At 40.6% G+C, this 16,901-nt stretch overlaps 1 protein-coding gene across 1 annotated transcript; it reads right to left on the reverse strand.

The window, feature by feature from the left end:
- Positions 1-891: 891 nt before the first annotated feature.
- Positions 892-8,493, reverse strand: dtx3l1 (deltex E3 ubiquitin ligase 3L1). The gene is made up of 5 exons (XM_041961498.1): positions 8,337-8,493; positions 5,791-5,873; positions 5,557-5,705; positions 2,405-2,613; positions 892-1,473 (listed from the first exon to the last, which is right to left on the reverse strand). Exons 2-5 carry the CDS (start codon positions 5,870-5,872, stop codon positions 1,404-1,406), a joined length of 510 nt encoding a protein of 169 aa, XP_041817432.1. The 5' UTR covers position 5,873; positions 8,337-8,493; the 3' UTR covers positions 892-1,403.
- Between the last annotated feature and the right edge of the window lie 8,408 nt (positions 8,494-16,901).

The raw sequence follows: 16,901 nt of genomic DNA on the forward strand, positions 1-16,901 counted from the left end.
GTTTCACAAATAAAAGTACTTTAGAAAGTTTTTTTCAACAAATAACTTCTGTACTGTACTGTCAAATAATAATTTTAATCATCAATGTGAACAGAAGGCTTCAAATTGCGGAGATTAGCACCGCCCACCGCAACCCAAGTGATTGGATTAAACGGGAGAAAATTAAAAATGATTATGAAAAAAATACAAAGTACAGTCGGACAAATAGTGACTCAGGTGTATTTCACTGCTCTTCAGACTGAGCCGCTGCATCCTGACTCCGCTCTGCAGTGTTTTCTTCTTTTGAAGCCCGTGGTGCAGGTGTGTTTGTTCGGGAGAACATAGTGATAGGCAGTTGTTGTCGCTCTTTTTTCTTCCGCATCTTCCGCTGCCTTTTGGGCCCTGCCGCAGGTGCTTTTGTCGGTCCAGAGCGTTTTGTCGACATTATGGGTTTTAGAGAAACTCGAAATTGCAAGATAATTTGCACGTACGTAATGTAAATTTGGCAAGCTGTTTAACGTACGTGTACATATTAAACTGCAACGTTATTGACGCACAGGTAGAGAAGAAGCGGAGTGACTTTTTTGCCAATCAGAATGCAGAACACAAAGCACGACGCAAATCCATGAAGTAGCGAAACCGTGAAAAGTAAACCGCGTTATAGCGAGGGATCACTGTATATATACAAAAAGAAAGACATCTCAGAAATGAATGAAGGGGGAAGGGAGTTATTGACAATTACAGTTATTCACAATTACAGTTCTCTTTAAAATCAAACATTTTAAGATTTGAGTCAAAAGTATTGTTTCTGCAACTGCATTTTATTACTCAAATGTAGGTAAACCATGCCATGTGATATGTTATTTCAGTGTACTTTAACAACACCCCCCCCCCCACCCCCCCCCCCACACACACACACTCACACACTTAAATTATAATTCAATCACTCAATCATAGGATAATATATAGGACTGTACAAACAAATGTATCTGTTCAGTACACGGAGTTTAGATTGTTCCATGTACTGCTTAAAAAAAAATTTAATATTTACTTCACTCATACGATGGCCCATTTATATTGGTCTAGAACTACGATAATAAGACTCCATACTCTGAGTTTAAAAGTTTGTTTTTGTAATGATATATAATAAAACAATTGCTTCCCACAAGAATGGACAACATCATTGCACCTAAAGCAATACCAAAAATTGGAGCCAATACATGCTATAATACATTTACTTCAAACCTAAGTACTGCAATTATACACAGATTACAATCATGCTTACACTTTGACCACAAAAAAATCTGATAATATTTTCTAAAAGATATGTTCTAGTTAATTACGGCACAGGTTTACTGGGCATTCATAGATACACTATAGATGTTAGATAGAAGTCTCTGTCTTCATTGTGTGTGTGTCATCTTTTATACAATGCCTTTATCCCTCAGTAGCTTTCTCACAATCTTCAGGTAGTCAGAGTCAGGGTAGCCATCACTGAAAGAACACAAATTACACAGAAACAATGCATTTGTTATATTTAGTGCAATTCTCCTTGAATGCTGTCCTTTGGAAGCAGAACAAATATTCATGCCCCTTACCCACTAATTCTTTAAGATGAGCAGCAAAACAAGCCAAATGAAACATTACCGTATTCAAATAATATTCATACTCAGTAATCATTAGAAGATGGTTCAACCTTGTTAGAATGGCACAAGGTTCTCCCACTACAATGACAGTGAACCAGGAAGCAGCATCATTTGATTTTGGTTTTGCCTGAGGAGAGTCATTAGTTTTTATTTCTCTCCAGCCTTGACAAGAGCCTGTCCTTAGCAGCTGCTCATGCCCACACGCAACTGTAGGCATTGACTAGACAAGCAAATGGATGCTCTCGTGTGCACACTGTCATCAGTGTACTCCAAGATGGAAAGAAATCTCAAGGGGCTATTTTTGATGATGTTGTACACTGGTGTGATAATTATTTTTGGAGACTGGATGCAACCAAAACAAAAGACATGACCAACTTAAACAAGGCAGAATGCCTTGTTTAAGCCATTCTATGATTGCTTCAAAGTCCACTGAATTCCCCAGTATAAACACAATTTTAAGTACCCAGCTGTTGGACGAAATTGGATGAGCACCTGTTGACTCCGGTAACATAAAATTTCAAAATTGCAGATTTAATCAAACTCTTAATTTCAGGCTTTTTGAGGGCTCTCGCCATGCTAAGACCCTGGGTCCTTCGCTACACTATACGCACTGGTAAAAATCCTTTGCAGACCATCCATTTAGAAGGGATACATGTTTATTCTGTTCAGCTTTAGTCTTTAAACGTGGTCTTATGTCAAATTGTAGAATGTGTATCAACTTTTATTGATAAAATATTAGGCTGCATTAGGAGAAGACTGTGGTTGTACAATTTACTCACACTGTGCTCCCACCGTCTGGTTGTGTTTTTAGGGGGATAAAGGTTGTAGTGACCATGTCCTTTCCATCTTTGGTGGCAACAGTGAACAGGAGCTCCTGGTTGAAGGCCTTGTCCAGCAGCTTCAGAACTCTCCTGCCCTCATGGTTGTCAGGCAGATAAGCGCAGAGCCGCAGACCTGCATAAGGCTGGCCAGGGTGAGGGTGTTTCTCCTGTAGGAAGAGAAGCTAAGTTTCAGTGGCACAGTACACAACATTGTCTCCTATAAATTATATTTACATAAAATTCATTTGCTTTGGCTAATGCATTTGAAGAAAACATAATGGTTTCTCTAAGTTCATTGGCAATGTTTAGCTCTACCACACAGGTTTGACATAGTTCTACCACAGGAATAAGGTCAGGGTGGATGGTTGGACATGCAAAGCATATAGTTTATTTCCAGGTCTAATGCTTAGATTCAAACAGTAGTTGCGTAACCTTAAACTGCATTGTACTGATCAAAAACAGTGTTTCTTTAACAGCAGTATAGCTAAGTGATTTGACATGCCTGAACAGAACCATAAAAACCCATAATCAAGCTTAATCACATTTTCAAGGGTGGATATTGTAAGGAATACTACTGAATACTACTAAAACATTGGCAGTGAATAGTTTGCAGATACATCAATACAAACATCACCTCATCATATTAATAAATATGTAGTACCAGGCACCAATAAAATGTAAATCCCTGTATATGAATATAATTTTAGTATGATATTGGTTGCATTAAATTTAAGAGAGCAGTGAGGATGGTCTTGCAGCATTGCTGCTTTTGTTTCTTTTACCTTTTGTTAAAAGTTGCATAGCTTGTAACTGCATTATTTTCAGCATCCAGCTCTTTTATGTCATAAAGCACTTACGTTGAACCTTCTTCATGGACATGTTTTCACAGCTGATCCTGCTCCTGACTGCTCTACCTGATGTGAATTTTACAACTTGAAGGCAGTGTGTGAAACTGGTTTATTGTGTTCCCAGACCTCTAACACTGCAAATAGTCAAATCATCCTGGTAAGGAGAGTGCCAGAAGTGAAATAATTAAAGGTCAAGTCACTATCAACAGTAAAGGATAAGTTTTGTAGTGGTGTTAGCTAATAGAGGAAGGTGGGGCAGAGCAGTAGCGATGATGTGTGATAAAATAAATGCAATAAAATGTTAATCTTGACATTGTATTTAAAATGCTTTGAGTGGTTTCAACACTTTTAAATATCACAATGAAATCTCCTTCTGCAGAAAACACACAGGATGAAATTCCTCAGATTCCTGTAGCTTTGCTAACCAGACCAACCAGATCTGCCTGAGTCCCATAGAAACTTGTGCACTAATCTGAGCTCCATCAGTTTATTTTATTCAAATGTTTAGATACCGGAAGTACTTATACTTATAAAAATGAAGCTGGCCATTGATCCTATTTCTTGATTGTAAGGAACTAGAAACAAATAGAAAAAAAGAAACAAATAAACAGTTTCAGAACATTAAAAGCTTTGTCCTGCTTTTCGGAAGGATACTGACAGTCACTGTATAACAGACTGCATTAACTTCTGTGTGGAAAATGGCATGCCCACCAAAAATGTGAAGTGTTTTTCCAACAACATGGATTACTCCTGCAGGAGGGAGATGAAGGATAAGTTGGAGCAGAAGAACATCAGTGGAGACTGGAGGGACCTTAAAACGATTTCTGGCTACAAGGAACCCCACTGCCAGCCTGTGGGGGACCAAAAGTCAGTAAATATTGTAACTTTTCACTTCATACAGTCATATGCCACTCCTGACCTCTGTTCAGTCCTCCCTGCTGCAACCTTTATCGTCTGCAGCCCCTGTGTACTGGCCCTCCCCCACCTACTACCACCTTCCCAAAACATTCAGCTTACAGCCACCATTTGCATCCACTGTATTTCCTGTCCAATGCCCTGTGAGTCATACTGTGATCACCAACTGACCACAGTCTGTGAGGACACAGGAATGTGAGACATGGTTGTCTGCATATCATCATCATTATATCATCAGCAGACTCACCCCCAGATCAAGACTGAAGAGCTGGTGGTAGACTTCATCAAGTGCAAACATTCTTCTTCATCAGTGAATATCCAAAGAACAGACATTGAGATGGTATCTGACAAGTAACTGGGTGTTTACCTGACTAATAATTTGGACTGGGTTGACAATATATAAGAAAGGCCAGAGCAGACTTTGTCTGCTGAGAAGACTCAAGTCTTTTGGAGTGCAGGGGTCACTCCCAAGGATCTTTCTCAAATCTGGTTGCACCAGCCATCTTGTTTGGCTGGAGTGGCACCATCTCGAATGCTGACAGGCTAGCTCTGTCCTGAGATAACCCCTACAGTGGAGGTGGTGGGAGTGGTGAATGATGGCTAAGCCAGAGACTGTCCCACCCCATATAGGACACTCAGACAGCACGGGGTTGCTCATTCAGTGACTGGCTGCTTCACATGAGGTGTGTGAAGGAGAGATACCACAGGTCCTTCCTTCCTCCTGCTGTCAAACTTTACAATCAACATTGCTGCCAGAAGACCACAAACACAGAAACTGACAATTGCAATATCAGTGCATACTAAACTGGGCAATATTACTATTTATTTATTTACTATATGCAATAATTTTAATTCAACAGCAGTTTTTTTTTTTACTTATGATATTGTTTACTTATTTTGTCATATCTTAACTTTATTACTGATGCTTCTTAGTATTACACTGCCCCAATTGCTGCTGTAACACTGTGAATTTCCCTGCTATGGGATTAATGAAGGGCCATTTTATTTTAAAAAGATGGGTTCATGCATGAGAAGGGACAATACAAAGGAGAGGTTCTATCTTAGCTTGCCTAGTTATGTACCTTTGAGAATGCAATACTTTTCCCACCAAATCCTCATTTTGGTCATCCAGCAGTTGTTATGCACATTGAAATATTCCCCATGCTAAAATCTATACTGTGAAATAATGTTCATCTGGGTAGTGAGTTTAACTGAATTCCAGGAAATCTCCATATGCACGCAAACCAGAAACAAAACAATTATTAGAAAAATAATAGATATTTGAGATTGGATCCACTGACACTCAGACTTTGAATATATGTAAAATGTGGTTTAAGCCAAGCTTACTGTCTGTGTTCCATCTGGGAATATGTAGTTTAGCTGCAGGGTGTTGTCATCAGGGAATCCAGGCAGATCTTTGTGGAGGATCACCCAGGTCATCTGGCCCTCTGGCTGGCAACCATTCGGTGTTCTCATCCCATTCACCCCTTCATTAGCTGCACAGACAGCAAGACAGTTTAGTCAAATTATCCAGAAGAGATATGAAGATAATCACAAACAGCTTGGCAGTGCGTGAAGGACCTTGTTGAGCCAGTGATGGAGGACCCTGTCTCTTCAAATAGCGGTTACAGTGGAACTTTTCGCTGCTCTGGCCAGAGCCCATACTGGGAAGAAATAGACAAACACACAGAGACGGAAACAGTTCAAGAACATTGACCAATTGTTGAAGATATGAGGACAAGTTTAACAACAGGACTTTAAAAGGGCACACAACTGATTTTATGTGTGAGGGTCAGTTAATTACTCAAGGTTAGTAATGGAAAATTTCAGTATAACAGTATGCACTTAATGATAATTGTTTACTTCTCTGTTTCTCACATTGTGAGAAGCCTGGTCCCTGTTTCGTCTTTGCTGACACGGAGCGCCAGTCAAGGTAACAGCTTATCTTGACTAACAGAGTGGGTGAGACCTTTAACTTCTCATCCTCACGCTCTGTGCCAGCGCAACATGTCTTCATGACCAAATATAGTAGTGTGCCTTATATCAATTCTTGTTTCTGTCTTTCCTGAATAAAAGAGTGGTGTAGTACTGAGAGGGGAGACTCTCAGCTGTAAAGCTGTGAGGCTCGCTCTGCGCAGAGCTAAAGGCCACGACAAAGAAAATCCCGTTTGACTGAGTACTTTATTTCTCATCTCACATGGGCAGGAATAGATGTGGGATTTCCACTGCACCGGTCAGAGTGAAACCAGTGGTATAATGTCTTCTGTGACTCTGGAAAGGAAATAACCAATTTTATGTCACAGTGATGTCATAAGAATTATGTCAATCCGGGTTTGGAGACCTCAGATGGATACAGTATGTGCAGTTTGAAAGACATGGGTAGGGAGGAATTAAAAAACGTTATTGGTTGCCTTATGGGAAATGTAGAATTTTTTGTAGAACATTTTTGGAATTTGACCCATGCAAAGGACTCAGGAGAAGCAGAGTTTGGATATCTCTGTCTCTTAAACTCTGTCCTCAAACTTTATGGAAGTGGAACAAAGGGTTCAATCTCAAAATAAAATTTTAGAAAGGCAAGGCTGGATCACCAACCAGCAAAGCAGACAATGACCCTGATTACTGGAGATAACTCTGGTTATCTGATCTTGAGGGTCCCTGTCTCAAAATATAGTGGTATAGGTTGTTTAGTTTGTGGATTTGTGGGTATTGAGACCATTATCTTTAAAATACACTCATTTAAAAATGTTAAAAGTTGTTTTATTTTTGTTTTTTTCTACCCTAAATTTGCCTCAGAATGTGTAGTTGTAATTAGTTAAAGGCAGTAGACTTGCTGAGTAATCTTGAAAATGTGTCTCCGCTCAGGCTGGAGGTCTTATGTTTTTACATGACTGCTGGAGAATTTGATATTGAGTTGAGATTTCAGTGATTCACAACCTCTTCAAGGACAGGACAGAGTTATTAGACTCTTATTAATAAAAGTGTAAAGTCAAAGGCATTGACAGCTGGGACTCCCAACCAGTCAGTCAGAACTGAAGAAACCCCTTAGATGAGAAGCAACATTTTTCATGTTTTTACAATAAAATCCAGTTGCCTTACATTCAACCCTCCTTGGATAACAATGACCTTGAATGACTGAGAATCTTCACAAAATGTCAGTTGTTGTAAAACTTTATTCCACCCATGTTCCATTCTTCCTAAGGCTGTTCTTAATGCATTCTCTTAAGAGACTTCCACCCAATCACTGCAGCACACAGAATACAGTAACATTCATTATTACTATTTCCTTCACTGGTGTGTTCCAGAGGTCAAACTGTAGTTCTGGCTGAGAAGCTTGGAAGGAAATGGCTGACTAAAATATAATTTTATCATTAAACACAGCTCCAGATCAGAAGTACCAGAAGTTATAGGTGTTAGACCAAACAATACAGCTTGGTTACAAATTAAATATTGTTGCTCCTTTATTTTGTTGCACACATTTTCTACCACCAGTTTACAGAAATTGCACAATATAATGTAAATTTAAGTTGAAGAGTCTAAAGTAAAAACTTCAGACCTACCCTCAGCTTGCTGAAGTACCTGAAGTGGATGTTTTCACTCTGTTGGTTGGATTTTTTTCAGGTAGTGAAGTAAACTTATTGTGGGTGAGGGCAGAAATCAAGTTTATCAACCTGCTTACACAGGGTAGTGGTAGAGTCAGTGTGTGGTTAGCTAGCATAAATATTAAATATTTATGCTCAAGATTTTTTTATTTAAATTCTGTGACGTAGACATGTTCAAGAAGTACTGTATTCCAATTAGCTAGGGTACATGAGTGACTAAATGTAGCATGAAATAAGATTTCAGTATGATATATGATATGTATATATATATATATATATATATATATATATATATATATATATATATATATATATGTACATATTTTTTGGGATTTGCTACCAAAACATTCTGCTTGTCCCATTCTAGAAGTGTTGGTTTGTTGTAATTTGGATAGAAAACATATAGTTTTTCAGCAGGTTTGCAGTTCGTACTGTGGCTACAACATACGCAGGTTATACTAATATAAGACGCAGACACCAAGAATTTGTTAAAACTCTAATAATTACTGTTGTTTCTGTGATCAGTACCTGTTGAAATGTTCTTCTTCTGCACACCTTTGTGAAGTTTTTTCCGTTTCTGCTGTCTCTCTGTGCAGCCGTGGAGTTCAGATGTTTACTCAGCTCATGATGACAAGAGAAAGAGACAGAGACAGAGACAAATACAGGGAGAGAGATGGGTGTGCCAAGTTCCTTGTTTGTAGTGTACTGCTGAGTGATCTGTTCAACTGGTGTAGCAGCTTTGGCAGTTTTCACAGGGACTGTAATATGTGTGTGTGTGTGTGTGTGTGTGTGTGTGTGTGTGTGTGTGTGTGCGTGTGTGTGTGAGTGTGAAAGAGAGAGAGAGAGAGAGAGAGAGAGAGAGAGAGGTCACAGGAAAAACAACTTGCTGGTGCTGTATTATAACATTATCAATACATTTCAGTAACTGAAACAGGAAAGGTGAAATGAGTGTTGCTGTTTCAGATAACTTTTATATTTTCAAGTTCTAAAATTCAAATAAAAATTAAATGCACTCAGATGAGCAGCAAACAAGGAACAGATTTTAATCTAATCAGTCTTGGTTTCAGCAGGAAGTTTCAGGTTGCTCTTTCAGTTGCTTGTCATCCCCCTTCTTGGACTGCAAATTTGTCCTTGCTTGGAGCCACTGTGGTGAACAGAGAAGAGAAATGGTGAAAATCAAGGGGAATGTGCAGGTTGATCACAGGATTGAAGACATCAGCAGCAGCCTGGGCCAGGGTGCAGACACCAAATATCCAAATATCTTCAGTTTCAAGAGTGACTTTACCCAACAAACCTATGCTATCAGGTCCTTTTTAGTTAACTGTTGGCAACATAGTAAAACCAGTCACACGGGTCAGTCTAGTGGAGTCTAGTCTTAGGAGTCTAAGTAGTGCTTGTGAAAGGTTTGGCTGCACCCATTTAAATTCTGTTCTAGACGGGGGGGGGGGGACCTGGCAATTTTCAGCATGTAGATTGCTAGCTCGGAGGTTATGGTTGTTGTTTCCTGTACAACAGGAAATCCCCATCCTCCTAATTCAATCTGCCAATGGGAGGCTTACAGTCAAGATCTGGTGACTTGGACTAGTGAACTTATGAAATGACACCCTCAAATTGTTAACCAACTGTAAAATGTCATTAATTTGACTTGACCGTAAAATTACACAGAGGCTTAGAAAAATGGTTGAAAAATGATTTTGGAAACATTTTAATTACTTTATGCTTTTGTTTTCAACATCACATATGATTCATAATAATTAGACAATAACGATGGATAATTTTTAGTAAATCCCATTATTAAGATTTGACCTAAAACAATATGAAATCAGTGCAAGTGGACACAGGAGAGGTTGCACAATGCCTGGTCAGAAACACAGAATGACAGATTCATAATGATATCAGAGATAAGTATCCACCTACCGCCTGCTTCATAAACCAGGAACAAGCACAGAGAAAGTTGAATGGTTACACACTGTGACATATGACTTTTAAGAATGAGAGAAGCTTTAGCCATGTGAGAAAGAAATTACAGAAATGCAAATATGGTTGAAGGAAGAAAGAAAGTAGGAAAGTGAAGGAGAGGAGATAATTATCAGCAAAATAAAAAGTGTATATCTCCATTAATCACCAGTAGCAGTTCATAAGAACAAACAGATCACAGATGACCTGGTTAGGTAGAAAAATGGCGCTGTAGCAAATTGCAGCTACACACAGCAAATTTAGATATTGCAAAAAATATTGCTTTGGCATTTCTCTGACATTCTATTGTTTTCTATAAAAAACAACAATCTTTAGGAATTCCAAAGCCTTCTAAAAATAAAACTGACTGGTGTTTACCAAAACACATACACACATCATCATATTATATGATCAAGACATGTGTATCAGGGCCTGTTGGGCTCGTGGGTTTTCAGGACTCAAATGCAGTAACACAGTTCACCCAGGCAAGGTTCAAAAACATGAGGCATTATTTATTAACAAAAAACACAGACAACAAGGATCTGGCAAACACAGGACTGAAGTTCACAAGGTAACAAACAAAAGGCGCTCGGTAATTCAAAGTACAACAAAAAGACTCTATTACAATAGACGAGAACAAAAGGCGCAAGGATTCCAAAAATGTGCAAACTAGAAACTTGAATCAACTAACACTCACGGATAGACAGGGATATAATACAGAGCTAGGCTTGGCTTGGACAAGGGACACAAGACAATCTGGCACAGGACAAGGGGAGACGCAGACTATATATACACATGAGGTAACAATGAACAAGTGGAAACAATCAGGGCGGGGCTGACAATCAGACAGGCAGGAAACACATCAGGAAGTCAGGGTCTGAACAAGATGACAAGACCAAACACCAGTGAACAAAACAGATCAGCAGATTTGCTGAGACATTACAATGTGGTCTGATGAATGTTTCAAACAAAAAACAACATTTGATTTCTGTTTCAGTTTTAGCACTATATATACGTATATGTTTACATTTACATATATGTGTGTGTGAATGTGAGTGTGAGTGTGTGTGTGTGTTTCCACGCTGTGGTGGTTCATTCAGGATTGCTTAAATTGTTATTCTGCATTGTGTGTCTTTTTGACAAAGAGAGATAGAAAGACAGAGAGAGACCAGTTGAGGTCCTTAACTTCCAAGAGCATAATTGAAAGCATAACTTTACTGAGACTAAGGTGGGGGAAAAGGAACTGAACCTACTAACAACATCATGTTCAAAACACAATGACATTGCGTGCACAATGCAGGGCTCTCTAGATTCTTCAAATTAGTCATCTGCTTCGTTGTTTCAAGTCTATTTAGTCAGAACAGCCTTTAATCCCCAGCCGGGGAAATTCGGGTGTTACAGGCAGCAGGCAATAGCAGTAGGAAAAAAATAGCAACAGAATACAAAATAAAAGCTGACTATATATATATATATATATATATGTACACATTTTATACAAAGGAGTATATAAAAGAAAAATATGCAAAAAAAAAAAATGTTTTTACACAAATTGCACATGGATTGAAATTCCACAGGGTGGGTACAGAAAAGAAAGTATAACATTTACACTATTGCACAGTGATAAATATATGTGTGTCAGAGTAGAATAGTGGAATTCCAGTATTCTTTGATAATTCACACATCAGAGCAAACACAGTGTGAATATGGACCCAGTGCTAAGCAACGCTGGAGCTGAACACTCTGACAGCTGTTGGTATGAAGGACCTGTGGTTGCGCTCCTTCTTACAGGGTGGATGCAGCAGTCTGTTGCTGAAGGAGCTGCTGAGGGCTCCCACTGTGTCATGCAGGCAGTGGGAGGAGCAGGTAGATGATGGCGTCTTCCACACCAATGCCTGGATATGCTAACTATAGGAGGTCCAGCTCGCTGCTCTCCGTATAATCCTCTCCATGGTCTTCAGGTGGGAAGCTAATGCTACCAGCCTGAAGTGGCTGGGCTCCCTGGGATGCACAGTCTTTGGCACTGGAACCATACAGGAAGTTTTCCATAGTGCAGGAACTCTCTCCAGACTGAGGCTCACATTGAAGATGTGCAGAAGGACCCACAGAGCTGATCTGCACAGTCCCTGAGCAGTCTGGAGCTGATGCCATCAGGGCCAGTAGCCTTCCTCATCTTCATCCTCCTGAGCTCCTTCCTCACCTGATCTGTTTTTATGGAAAGACCGGGTGGGGGACTAGGCTGGTGGTTCCTGTTGAGTAAGGTTGGGGGCAGGGTCAGGTCAGTGGTCTGTGATGTGGATTCGAGGGGGGTGAAGTGGAGTGAGAACAGAGCTGCTGGTGTCAGGAAAGTTTGGGGGTGGAGGGAGGTGTTGCACAGAAGTAACACAGGTAGAGTCAAACCTGTTAAAAAACAAGTTCAGTTCATTAGCCCATTCCTTGTCTCCAGTTTCAGGGCACCTGTTTGCTGAGATGGCGGCTCTGCATCTCTTTCTCTGTTTCCTTATCGCCGTGGGGACCTCCAGTCTTTGTGCTGGGAGTATGTTCATGTTGCACATTGCTAACAGCTGAGCCCGAGTGTAAACAATGCCTGAACGGATCTCCCGCTGTTGTTTTTAAAAGTCCAGAAAAGAGTAAAAAGTAAAGCACTCGTCTCACCAGTTGTACATCCTTAGGTACGCATGATCAACCAAAACTATAGAAAGAAAAATCATGACAAAAACACAAGAAAACATTAAAACTGTCATGATCTGTGCTTGTCGTGCCTGTTTTATGTTAAAGATTCTCCTTTTGTGTTGTCATGGTCTGTTTTTGTCACGTCCTGTTTTATTTTGAAGGTTCACGTTATGTTTCTTCTTTTACTTTACTTCCTTTGTTTTCCCTCCTTTATAATTGTCTGATTGGTTTCACCTGTGTGTCATTAGTTATCCTCCCTGGTGTATTTAAGCCCGTCTCTTCCCTTAAGCCCTTGCCAGGTTGTTGTCTGTTATTCCTTGCCATGCCATATACCGTGTGAGTGTTTTTCCTGGTGTTGTCTTTGTTCTTGTCCATGTAAGTGTTATCTAGTCTTGTTTTTGTCTGTGTTACCTTGCCATGTCACGTACCTTGTGAGTGTGTTTCATAGTATTGTCTTAGTTCTTGTCCATGTCGCGTTCCATGCAAGTGCTTTCTAGTGTTGTCTATGTTCCCTAGCCATGCCATGAATTATGTGTTTCTTAAGTGTTGTCTTAGTCTTCAGCCAAGCCACGTTTCTTGTCAGTGTTTTTCTAGTGATGTCTTTTTCCATGTGCCATGCCACGTTCTTTGTAAGTGTTCAGTGTTTCCCTGTGTTGTCTTCGATCCCTGTGTTATGCCTGCGTTCCCATGCGTTTCCCAGTGAATTGGTTTTGGTCTTTAGTTTCGTTTTCTCCTTTTTAGGACTCAAGTAGTTAGACTCCATTGTGGATTTCCTTTTGGGACTTTGGATTTTTGTTTGGATTACTACCTGCCCACCTGTGTTTAACCTCACTTTACTTAATAAACTCATTAGAATCCCCCCCCCCATGTCTGCATTTTGGTTCAATCCTTGTTCCCCTGAGACCCCACCTTCCTGACAAAAGCAAAGAAACGGTGGGAGCTACTGTAACAAGTTGCCACTTGTGCAATGCCATTGGATGGTAGATGTGTTTATAGTTCCGGCCACCAGGCCATGAACTCACACACCTGCAAACTTTGGAAGTATTTGGGCCTTATAGGGCTAATGGATGCTACCAGTCTGGCCCTGCCGGCTGCAAGTCCTTGCAGGCGGTGTCAGGATTGTAAACACAGGTGGGGGAAGAAAGGAGGTCTCAGGGCTGAGTTGAAGCTGACTCCTCATCTGCCATATCTATCCAGCATTTTCCATTTTACTCCAATTTCCAGTCTCGCAAACAAAATGGATGAGCTGCAACTGCGGATTATCTCCCAAAAGAGTTATGGACTGGAATACCATGAATATCACATAAACATGGCTCAACAGTAGTATTCACAGTCATGCGACTGAGCTAAGGGTGTGGTGCATCCTCCAGTTGGACAGAACAGCTGATGACTTCTGTAAGACCAGAGGCAGGAGTTTGTGTATTACAGTTTTTCTCAGTCCCTTTGGTACATTTTTCAGATCAGAATTGAAATTCTCAAAACTACTTGTTCAATCTTCACATCATTGTGTCACTTGTTCACATCAAAAAAGCAGTTTCTCATTTCTTTGAACAAGTTGCAAATGCTTTGGTACATCCATGCAAATTATTCTGTCCAGTTCTCTGCTGTTTCCTACATTATCAGTTGCTTATGTCATGTTGATCAAAATGTATTAGAATCGGTCTTTGTTGAATAGTCTCACCTCACACAACATTTAGGCATGAGTTCATCGTATAACTACATGCAAAATGGTTGAACAAGTTGTCATAATATTGTCCAGCATACTTCTACATTTCCATTAGACTTTTTTTCTAAATCTGTCCTGAATTGGTAAATTTCTCCCAGGTGAATCTTGACTTCTCTAACGAAGGGAAATGTGTGAAGCATTAGATCAACCAATGACCAACCAGTTTTCTGAAATAGCTCAAGGTGAATCTCATGAACCTTTAACTGGCACAAGTATATATATAGCTGGAGCACAGCACAGTGTTACGATGTCTGACAATGGAAGGACGAGGAATTGGACGGGGTCAACAGCCAGAGAGAAGAAGAGGAAGAGGAGTGAGGCTACGTGGCGGAGGAATTGGGAGGCAAAACAGAGGAAGAGGCCGAGGACATACGCGTGTTCCAGATGAGATAAGAGCCACACTCGTAGACCACGTTCTCAATCATGGGCTCACAATGGCCGAGGACGGTCAAAGGGTGCAGCCAAATGTTGGGAGAACAACTGTGTCATCAATCATTCAGACTTTTCATCAACAGAACAGGTATGTGATCAACAACAGCCACTGCACTGTAATACTGTATACTTTCTCTTTCTACTCCTTTGCAGATGACTTACAAATATATTTTCCTCTGAGAGTAGGAGTAAGGATTCTCTGCAGCCTCTGCAATCTTGTCTCAAAGACATTACATGTAAAACATGGATGAATATGAACTTTCTAAGCTTACTGTAAATACAGTAAGACAGAGGCTGTTGTGTTTGGACATCCAAATGTCCTGGATTGTTCTGCCAGTTTTCTGGAGCACCCTGCACCCAACTGTCGCTCCTCACACAGTCTTTGTGTGACTTGACAGTGCTTTTACATTTGATAAACAGGTTGGCTCTGTGGTTGAAGGTGCTTTTTATCAGCTGAGGCTGCTGAGCCAAAGTCAAGCTATATCTTCGCCCCCAAGATCTTGAGAGAGTGGTTCATGCATTCATTACCTCAGCTACAAGCCTGGGGATTTTTACTGCAAATCAGCTCTAAAAACACATTTTTTCTCACTTGCATTCGCCAGAGCTCGAGATTGTTCATCCAAACTTGATTATTTTATGCTTGTTTTATGTGATGCCCTTTTGTCATGTACAGCACTTTGGTCAGCTGTGGTTGTTTTTACAGTAAATGTGCTCTAGAAATAAATTTGATTGATAATGCTTCATACAATATCACAGTATTCCACTTGCATTTTACAATATATAGTAAGTATGCTTTATACAGTGACATTTATCTTACTCAATTTTGTGTTTTGCATTACTATATTTTTTCCACATAGGACTGCAAGACAACTAAAAGCTAAAAGCACACTAAGTGTGAGCTTTACACATTTGCTACGGCTGTAGAAAAGGAGATGCAATATGTGCTGTATACATTTGATGTAACTGCATCTTGTCCAAAATGAAGACGCATGTAATTCATAAAACTCAATTTGTGTCTTCCGGATGTAGCGTATAATGGAGCTGGAAGCAAGTGAACCCCCGCACAACTTCATCTACATGGATGAGGCTGGCTTCAACCTGATGAAACACAGAAGACGTGGTCGAAATATCATCGGCCACAGAGCTACAATCGATGTGCCACGCCAGCGGGGCGGGAACATAACCATGGGTGCTGCTATCTCTGAGAACGGTGTGCTAACGCATATTCCCATCATTGGGCCATACAATACAGAGCGTCTTATCTTTTTACACACTCTCTACAGGGATCTCATCCCTGAACAAGAGAGGGGTCAGACTGGAGATGACTTGCCAAAGTACGTGAAAGTTTGGGTCAACGTCAGTTTCCATCGCTCCAACATCATCAGGCAGTGGTTTGAGACCCACAACAGGATGCTGATGGAGTTCCTTCCACCCTACTCCCCGTTCCTCAACCCCATTGAGGAATTTTTCTCAGCATGGAGATTGAAGGTATACGATCGCCAGCCACATACATAGATGACCCTTCCTGCTGCCGTGGATGCAGTGTGTAACATCATGGCAGATGCCTGTAGAGGCTGGATAAGACTCTCAAAAAGATTCGTCCCACGCTGCATTGTGAAAGATATTAGTTGTGATTCATTGGGAGGCTCCTTGAGCCATGTATGAATGGCTTTGTTGTTTATTTTCAGAGGCTACATTTTTGAATCTCTGTTGGAGAGATGAAAGGACAGCATTGTATGTGGGAGATAGGTGGTGTCTCAGACCTCCCCCTCTGTTCAGAGATGTTTTTCTGGTGTGGCGTTTTGCCAACCAGTGGTACTAAGATGTTGGCCACAAACTTAGGAATGTTGTATGTCACAGAGTTGATGCTGCAGACAATAGGTCTGAGAGGCGCTCCTCTCATCATCAAATTCACTCGAGAGGATGTCAAGGACATGAGTTTGCCTTTTTGGACTGTGATGTCCACATTGGACAGGCACCTCCATATTGGGGTTTACAGAAAACCAACTCACACAGACCAGTACCTCCTTTTTGACTCACATCACCCACTGGAACACAAACTAGGTATTATCAGAACTCTCCAACACAGAGCTGATAAAGTTCCAACCAGCGAACAGGCCAGAGACAAGAAACACAAACACCTGAGGGGGGCCCTCAAAACCTGTGGTTATCCCAGCTGGTCTTTTGTGAAAAGTTCAGCTGCTTTCAGAAAGAACAGGGTGACAGAGGAAGAAAAGTGTCAGGGAGGTGGGATTTAAGGGGAATCTATGGAGGCTATGGGTAGAACCCGGACGCAGACACAAGGACGT

The sequence above is a fragment of the Chelmon rostratus genome, chromosome 20, assembly GCF_017976325.1.
Source record: "Chelmon rostratus isolate fCheRos1 chromosome 20, fCheRos1.pri, whole genome shotgun sequence".
NCBI lineage: Eukaryota > Metazoa > Chordata > Actinopteri > Chaetodontiformes > Chaetodontidae > Chelmon > Chelmon rostratus.

What these genes read in the sequence shown, in the direction of transcription:
- dtx3l1 (XM_041961498.1), bottom strand. Translation starts at nt 5,872, where the DNA reads ATGGGCTCTGGCCAGAGCAGCGAAAAGTTCCACTGTAACCGCTATTTG. An exon ending in TCCATCACTGGCTCAACAAG is followed by an intron (nt 5,706 to 5,790) that starts GTCCTTCACGCA and finishes CTGTCTGTGCAG; the next exon opens with CTAATGAAGGGGTGAATGGG. An exon ending in TCCCAGATGGAACACAGACA is followed by an intron (nt 2,614 to 5,556) that starts GTAAGCTTGGCT and finishes CTCTTCCTACAG; the next exon opens with GAGAAACACCCTCACCCTGG.